General features: G+C 43.5%; 1 protein-coding gene across 1 annotated transcript; it reads right to left on the bottom strand.

The window, feature by feature from the left end:
• Positions 1 to 316: 316 nt before the first annotated feature.
• LOC114615882 (retinol dehydrogenase 16-like) lies at positions 317 to 8303 on the bottom strand. Its single transcript, XM_028761483.1, has 4 exons — positions 7860 to 8303; positions 2757 to 3018; positions 1370 to 1533; positions 317 to 969 (listed from the first exon to the last, which is right to left on the bottom strand). The coding sequence occupies exons 1-4, from the start codon at positions 8170 to 8172 to the stop codon at positions 752 to 754; spliced, it is 957 nt and encodes a 318-aa protein (XP_028617316.1). The 5' UTR covers positions 8173 to 8303; the 3' UTR covers positions 317 to 751.
• Between the last annotated feature and the right edge of the window lie 594 nt (positions 8304 to 8897).

Here is an 8897-nt window from a genome sequence, read left to right as displayed (position 1 = left end):
ACTAGCTGGTCCCTCCCTCTTGCTGTTCATGATAAAGGAGCTGAGGTTGTAGGGGAGTTAGTTGAGGACCCTCAATGCTGACACAAGCCATCTGATGCATCTTTTCTGTACATGTGTCTGTGTGTCTATCCTTTCTCCATTCCCTCACCACCACTAGTCAGGGTTTCAGAGCTAAGCCATCTGAATTGTAACAAGGCCAAAGATTCAGGAGGTCATGATGTACCTGTGTGACAAGTGAGATCCTGCCTCAAACTAATTTGGTGATTAACTTAAAATATAATAAAGAGTTCAGGTCATAAGCAGCTGGTGACAGGACTTGCTTATCTACTAGATGACCCAAATTTTTTTTGCCAATGCCAAGGTTAGGTAGTTCACAACTACCTGAAACTCTAGTTCCACGGCACTCCAGTTACAGGGAATGCAATGATCTGTCCTATAGGGGTACTATACACAACTGAATTACAGATACTTATGTATACAGATAAATAAAAACAAGTGTTTAAAAATCTTGAGTAAGATGGATAAAACCAAGACATGGAAGATCATTTGCTATTTCACCAACAATGGTAATGATTGTTTAAGCAAAGCAGTTTCCTGTGGTCCCATATCCATGATGTTTATGGTGAGGAAAGAAAATCCATGCAACTGTGCACATCACATGTGTGCTGAGGCCAGGAATCTTCCTAGTCCTGAGGCTCTATGCTCTCACACTGTACTTCTATTGACTCAACTACACAAAAGGATCTAGCCTTCACAGGGCTTTCTCAGGCTTTGGAGAAGTCCAGTAGAAAAAGGAATCCACAAGAGACGTGGGCAGGTAGCTCAAGGGGAGGTAGAAGAGCTTGGCATCCCACCCAGCTGAGTATCGGGTGCGAGGGTGACGGGCAGTCAGAGCATGCTCCATGCAGTCAGTCACCAAAGATAGGTCCTTGTTGCACATCTGGTCCAATCCGTTTAGCATTTTCAGACCTAAGCAGAATGAGGAATCATTCAGATGGTCATTCAGTTCCCACCAGTCGTGTCTCATACCAGCCTATAGGAAAACTTCTGTCCTCTATGTCAGAAAATCCATGTGTCTGAAATCAAGCCTAGCCTGTCCCAGTTCCTCAAAAGGACCAGAAACAATCTTCAAGGAATAACTGAGCACACTCAGTCACCTGTATCTCATTTCATGGAAAGTGCTAATTTTGTACTGCCTCCCATTCCAGACTTCACTTACAGCCCCATGAGCATGAGGATCAGAACTAACAGAGCAGCATGTTCTGAGGATTCTTTGAGGATAACAAGTATAATATTGGAACTGCAAAAATGAGCATGGGGTTAAAGTGTTCAGGAGTGGACTTGACTTTCATCCTCAGAGCTCACTTACTGGATGCGAAGTATTTCTCGCCATAGATCTCCCTGATTTCTGAGCTGGTCTGGTCCCACAGCATCTGGAAGTTTGATGAGATTCTGGCACTATCAGTCATAGGAGTCTTGAAGTATCCAGGTTCTATAATAGCCAACTTCACCCCAAAATGGGAGAGCTCCCTCCTGCAAGACAGACAGATGTCAAGCAATTCAGAAGTCATTCAGTGAGAACACCTTAATAAGAGTAGAGTAGCATGAGAACAGGAGCCTGTGGTGAGGAAAGGTCACACCATTTGGATCTCAGATGTGCAGGAAATGTCGAAGGATATTGTGATAAGGGTATCTCCTCTGTGCTCTTGTAGCTCACGCTAAGTATTTGTTGTGTGCAGCTCAGTGCCCTAAAACTAGACATTCTGGTCTATGGCACTGTATAACATCTTTCTCCAAGTAGTTCAGATGTAAGGAATCCTAGTCCTTCTCCAAGTAATTCCTACCTCACTAGTAAGTCTGCATCTACCCCACATGTGTCCTAGAAAGCTCTCAGGACATCCCCAAGTTTTTTCCTGGGGGTGTCTCTACAGAGCAACCTCCTGCATCCAACTCCCTATCATTGGCAGCCTACATGTTCCCTGCCCCAAATTGCTGCCCTGATTCTATCCCTTAGAAGGATTGCATTGCCAACAACACAAAGTAAATAGCATTCTGTACACTCCAGTTCCCCACAAGAATACCTGTGCCTACATGGTGACCACCCTCATTTCATAAATGGTCTTTCCATTCTCCAAAGAGAATGTACCTACAGATACAGGTTTGAGCTTCCAGGATCTCATGTTTACTCTGATACAGTCTAATCCTGCTACAGGACCCTCAACAAATCTGATGGCTGAAATAGTCAACAGTGCTGACTGGCCACGGCAATCTCACAGGAAGATCACAGTTCTTCTTTGACTCCTCTTTCATTCACTTAGTTACCACAGTCTTTAGGTCATGATAGAAGCACATAAGTTATGCTAGAATGTGTTTTTTATTGGGAATTCTAAAAGAGGCCTGATATCTATCTGTGGAATGGAAGGAAATATTTACTCCAATTCAAAAACATAATCAGCATACTGCAATCAGGGATCTGGATTCACAACTTCAAAAAACTCACATTTCCTATCCTATCCCAGTATTATTTCCCAGTGCCCTTCCTCCAATGTAACAGGACAAAATGAACTGAACTCATGTCTCAGTCATGGTCTCTTGTAGAGTTATGGAAATGTGCTGCAAAGTGAATGATTCCGTGATGGGAAGGTGAGAGAGCGATGCAGAACACATCTGTCCTCACCATGATGGCTTCTTAAATATTTTGAGTAAATAAAAACCTTCCCAAAGCACTCCTGGGGGTCCCCTTCACATTCCAGTACCTGAGAGAATCTGAGAAGGCCTCTATACCATACTTGGAGATGCAGTAACCACCACCACCACCAAAAGACACTCGACCCATGACACTGGAGACATTGACCACACGGCCTCTTGCCTTCCTCACTAAGGGCAGCATGTTCAGAGTCACCTCGATCATGCCCAACAGGTTCACATCCAGTACAGTTGCAAAGTCCTGTTTGTTCATCCATTCAGTAGGACCTGAGGGAGTGCTGATGCCAGCATTGTTGACCAGGCCCCAGAGTCCTGGGGACAGTGGGAAGAGACAGTCACACAACACAGGTTTAATTAGGGATAAAATGCACATTTAACAAGGTAAGACCACTCTGACACATGTTTACTGGACACTAGGAATCAATGAATAAGAACAGTGTATCCCCACAGCTGGGGAACACCCGCAGAACAGTGCTGAATCACAGCATGGATACCTTCATCTTTTAAGACTTTGTGCCCATTTCTCTACCTGGGAATCTGCAAGGAGTCCCTTCTCCCTTACTAAGTTTAAGAACAGATAGTGAAAACATGGTGCACCTTTGTTAATCTGGCGACTATAAAAGTACGTTTGTGACTTACAAGTTCATGTGATCCTTGCAGAGATTTTATTCTTTTATTTGTTGTGCTGGTTTGAATGGGAATGGTAGCCATTGGCTCAAGGTCATGTGGCATTGCTGGAGTGTGTGTGGTCTTGTTGGATTATGTGATTCACTGGAAGTGGGCTATTCCAGAGTCTTGCTATCTCTTCTGCATGTGGGTCTGGATGTAGAGCTTTCAGTTGATTTTCTAACCCCATGTCTTCCTACAACCCACCATACTTCCTGATATGATGATAATGGACTAAACTTCTGCCTTTAATCCAGTCTTATTTAAGTGCTATCCTCTGCAAGAGTTACCATGGTCATGACATGTCTTCACAGACATAGAACTCTGAAAAAACACCCTTATTTTCAGAGTTTTATGAGGAATTTATACACTGCTGCCTTTCCCTTTCAAATGGCCACAAAATATAGTAATAAGGTAGGACTGTTATTTCTTATTATTCTAATAAGGAAAGAGAAAGAGTGAACAGATCAGAATACAGAGGAGAAAAGAAAAAAAAAAGAAAAATTAAACTGTGAGTGAAATATTCATTGAGAAGCCAAGAATTGAAAACTTGGTGTGGGGAGATTTTTAAAAGCAGTACTTTTTTTTCCCCCCCCTCTGGTGAAGCTGGCCTTGCAATCAATGTTGACCAACATCTATATTGAAGAAAGTCAAAACTGATCAACTCTCCTCAGACGCTAACCAAACATAATTTAATGTGAAGTTTGTGGTAACATGCCATAAGGTACAGTCATCAGTCAGGATGGAACCGCAGTTGAGGAAATGTTTCCAGGAGATCAAGTTATAAGGCATTTTTTCCATTAGTAATCAATGGGCAATGACTTAACCCATTGTGGGTGGTACCACCTCTGGGCTGATGGTCTATGGGTTCAATAATCAAGCAGGTGAGTAAGTCATGGAAAGCAAGCCAGTGAGCAGCACTTGTCCATGTCCTCTGCATCAGTTCCTGCCTGCAGGTTCCTGCCCTGTTTGAGACTCTGTCCTGGTTTCCTCTGGTGGTCAACAGCAATTTGGAATTAAAAACGGAATAACCCCTTTCCTCACTAGCTTGCTGTTTGGTCATGGGGATTCATTGCAGGAATACTAACACTAAGTAAAACAATTTGGTTCCAGTACCGCGGGGGTATTGTGGTGACAGATCTAACCATGTTTATAATAGGACTGTAGGAAGCTTTGGAACTAGGGGCTGAAAAGACACTAATTACTGTGACCTCAGTGGGATGATCTTTAGTTTCTTGGAAGACTCTCAGGGATATTGGCTATTTTGCATCAAAATGCTGCCATTCCGGTCATCTGGGGCTGAAGAGTCAGCGCAGATTCAGAAGAGACCAGCAACATTGAAGTGAAATCTTTGAGTTAATGGGACAATTGATGCTGGTCAGCTGGAGCAAACCAATTAATGGTGATTCAAAAGAGACCAGCGTAACTGAGGTTGAGAAATCTGAAAAGTCTTTTCTGAGAACACAGAGAAGCTGAGTTCTAGAAGGGGCCAAGTTTGTAACTCATTTTGTCAGGAACCTTTGGTCCTGTGTAAGAGTCAACCAGGTGGTACTGGTTTGAAGGGGTCTTGGAGATCAGCTGATGCTTGGTACTGTGAGAAGTCAGGAGATGTCATTGGTGAAGGTGCAACCTGAGGGTCACTTGAAGGTCAGGACTGAAGGAGTCATGCAAAGAAGTTGAGGCATGAGCCCAGGAAGAGAGCCTATGACAGGCTATGTTGAATGTACAGTCCATGAGTTGGAGAGATGGGTCAGTGGTTATGAGCACTGACTGTTCTTTTAGAGGTTCAGAGTTCAGTTTCCAGCAGCCACATGGTGTCTCCCACCAGGAATAAATAAATCTTAAAAAAAGAACATGCAGCCCAGATACAGGAAGGTTTCCTAGTAGTATTGCAGATGCCTGTAATGTGGGATGATCACTAAGAACAACAGCAGCAGTGGAGTGGAGCCAGCTGGAGCTTAGAAGACAAGCTGTGTGCCTGAGAGCTGGAGAAGTGACCTAAGACCTTTGGAGGAGCCCAGAAGAACATGAGTATATCTCAGACATTGGACATTATATTGTTATATAGCTGGTTTTTTATTTTGCTTTAGTTTGATTATGAGTAAAGTGTGGTTATTTTCTCTTGAAGTAAGAAAGGTTTTACTTTAATTAAAAGTTTTAAGAAGCCCATAGCTGAAAGAGTTTAACCCTTTAAAAGTGATTTTGGATCCTTAGAGATATTGGATATTTTAAAGTGCCTGAAAAATCAATGTGTTTGACTTTTAAAATATAAACTTTTTAATTGTTTATGTGTTTAATGTGACATTTTGGGAAACGAATAAGAATAAATGGTTTACAGGTCAATAGTGATGTATGTGTGTGTTACATTAACAAGGGATCAGTTGTACGGGCTGTTTAGTGTCAAAATGACAGACGCCAGAGTTATCAGAATCAAAGGAGCCTCAGTAGAGAAAATGCCTCCATGTGATCCAGCTGCAAGGCATTTTCTCAATTAGTGATCAATGGGAAAGGGCACAGGTCACTATGAGTGATGGCATCCCTGAGCCTCTAGCCCTGGGTTCTATTAGAAAGAAGACTGAGCCAGCCACGGGGAGTAAGCCAGGAAGCAGCAACTTCCATGGCCACTGCATCAGCTCTTGCCTCCTGGTTCCTGCCCTGTTCCTGTCCTGAGTTTCTTTGGTGATGAACAGTGATGTGGAAGTCTAAGCTTTCTTCCTAAAGATGCCTTTTCATCAAGGTGTTTGTCACAACAATAAAAACTGTAAGGAAGTCACCTAAGGGACAGGATAAGTGAGGTGACAATCATTGCTGATAACCAACCTTAGAGATTTTCCACTGTCAACCTGAACACATTGTGCTCTCTTGGCCAATCACCCACAGGTGGCCCTCACTCATCCCTCTGGCCTTTAAGTCATGGATCATCAAGCAATCACTCTGAAAGGCCTACAGCTAAACACCCTATCTCCATCATCAATTTATGTGCAGGGTGAATGGGAGACTAGTTGACTGAGAGTAAGATCTGCATTTGTTGTTTTTAAAATGTTGGCACAGGCTGGGCAGTGGTGGCACACGCCTTTAATCCCAGCACTTGGGAGGCAAAGGCAGGCAGATTTCTGAGTTTGAGGCCAGCCTGGTCTACAGAGTGAGGTCCAGGATAGCCAGGGCTACACAGAGAAACCCTGTCTCAAAACAAACAAACAAAAATGTTGGCACAGTAAACCGTCTGCCCCCTTGGATCAAAAGCATGTCTTGTCTTTCTACAGATGCATAATCTGTAATCAAGATTGTTTTTTGCTGTTTTGACATGCAGTACTACTTATGTAGAAGCTTCCTAAAAATATGTATATGAAGCAATTACTGGTGTCACCATATGATGATAGACATGACACCCCAAGTAGACACCGAATGCCAAAGGAAAACTTTCTGTGTCAGGAATAGGTCACATTATGTCCCTAAAAGGGTCCTATGGAATACTCTTTCCCAACATTAATCGTAAGCTATGGCCAAGGCTACTAAATTTTCTCCCAAAGTGATGGTAAGGCCATGTAGCTTAAGACCATACTATCAGATGTCATCAAACTGAGAGAATGCAAGATGATGCCCAAATAAAAACTTCAATGCTATGTATTAGCAAGCCAGGTTCAAGAAGTTACTCTTTACACTTTAGAGGAGAAAGGCAGTCATTATGATTAGTCAGCCACAAGCCCTGTGATCTACCATAGTGACCTGCCCTGAAGACTGCAATGTCATGGGTGGGGGGTAACTAAACACTTTTCATTAGATTGAAGGACTGCTTTCTGAGATTGAATCCATAATGAACCTACTACAGTGGCCAAGAACCTGAGACTAGGTAGGTCATGGAACTATGGGAAAATTGAAGATTATCATTCTGCAAAGGGAATATACAGTAACAAGGGTCTCAATTCAGGTTACTAACAGCACTCAAACTCCAGTGCCTTGATCCATCTCCATCAGGAAAACTGTGTCTGACCATAGATAAGAATTAACACAGAGACAACCATCTGCACAATGTTGCAGAGAGTAAGAAACTCTGTTACGTTCAGTCCTAAGAGGCTCAGAAACCTATGAAGAAAAGGCAGAAACATTTTAAGAAGCAGAGGTGATGGGTGAATCCAAGGAGACTGTTTTCCAGATTTTTTCAGGACTGCTCCTCATATGAATTCACAGAGACTGAGGCAGCACATGTAAGACCTGTACAGGGAAAAGTGTGCAGTGACCCAGCAGTGAAGAGGGAAAGTGGACACATGGTCTCTCCTCTAGCAAGCAGCTATTTGTCACATAACACCTCGGTCTCTTGTAGGATTCAGTGTAGAGGTAAGAGGACAGAATGTTGTGCAGGAGAGGTGCAAAGTCTGCAATGACTCCAACTCCACCCTGACCCCCACCAGAAATCTTTTCAGGATTACAGTGGCCTTCCCTTCACATAGACCAGAAACCAACAACACAGACAGGAATCTCAATGGTACCTCTGTTCCCAACACGCTCCTTCACCCACTGAGTGGCTGCCACAATACTCTCTGTGTTGGTGACATCAAGGATCATTGTCTCCAACCTGTCTGATGTCTTACTCCTCAGCTTCTCAGCTCCTTCCTCCTTCCGACAGGCAGCCAATACCCTCATGCCTCTCCTGTCCAGCTGTCTGGCCAGCAGGTTCCCAAAGCCTGAGCCACAGCCCGTGATGAAGACATACTTGTCTTGGAGATGGCTCACCACCTGCCTCTCCCTGAACAAGCGAAAAAGTGTCCACAGGCCCACAAGTGCCACCAGGTAGAGCCACATGACTTATACACGTCAAGCAGTGAGAGAGATATTCTGAGTCAAAATGCAGTTGCTCACTCAAAGAGGTGTAGGCATGGAGGAGTCCACTCTTCTGGCCTGCAGTCCACACTGTAATTTCTAACAATCATTAATACCTGACTTCTTAGTTATTCGGACTGCTTTGCTCTGTAGATATGTAATGATCTTTGGTTTTCCCTATCTAACTGCCAAAGAAAACACAACTGACTGTTCATTAACACAGGTCAATTCCCTTCTGATCCTTGCTTGCTGGACCCATGTCAGGACACATGTATGTTTCATTAAAGAGGTTTCATGGTGCAGTCCCACACTCATCTTTTGTCTCTGCATCTTGCACTCTGGAGCCACAAATCAGAGTGTTGTGAACATAGTGAAAAACTGTGACCTGCACTTGGAGTCAGAACAACTTACAGGAGAGGACAGGGATTGCTGGTGCCCTCCTCATATAGCAGTTCCTGGGAAGGTAGAAGGTCTGAACCCAAACATGGCTCTCTCAAAAGAACAAAAGGTGATGGGTCTGGGATCCCAGACACATGATGACTTGCAGAGCTGCTGTGGGAAGCAAATGACTTTACCATCTCAAGTGGCCCTTCTCCTGGCTTCTAGGATTAAAGCAGAGATAAGCAAAGATGTCTTGAGTTGTGACCTTCATGACTGTCCTTGACTCACCTTAGCCAGAAATTCTTACTTAATTTCTCAGCATACCT

Source organism: Grammomys surdaster, unplaced genomic scaffold (genome assembly GCF_004785775.1).
Source record: "Grammomys surdaster isolate TR1022 unplaced genomic scaffold, NIH_TR_1.0 180346, whole genome shotgun sequence".
Classification (NCBI taxonomy): Eukaryota; Metazoa; Chordata; class Mammalia; order Rodentia; family Muridae; genus Grammomys; species Grammomys surdaster.
The sequence above is the reverse complement of the archived record's forward strand: the minus strand, read 5'-3'. Positions and strand labels throughout refer to the sequence as shown.

Excerpts from the sequence above, each read along its gene's own strand:
- LOC114615882 (XM_028761483.1), bottom strand. The coding sequence starts at position 8,172 with ATGTGGCTCTACCTGGTGGCACTTGTGGGCCTGTGGACACTTTTTCGC. Across the intron at positions 3,019-7,859 it reads GGAGCGTGTTGGGAACAGAG|GACTCTGGGGCCTGGTCAAC; the intron begins GTACCATTGAGA and ends CACTGTCCCCAG. Across the intron at positions 970-1,369 it reads CGAGAAATACTTCGCATCCA|GTCTGAAAATGCTAAACGGA; the intron begins GTAAGTGAGCTC and ends CATTCTGCTTAG.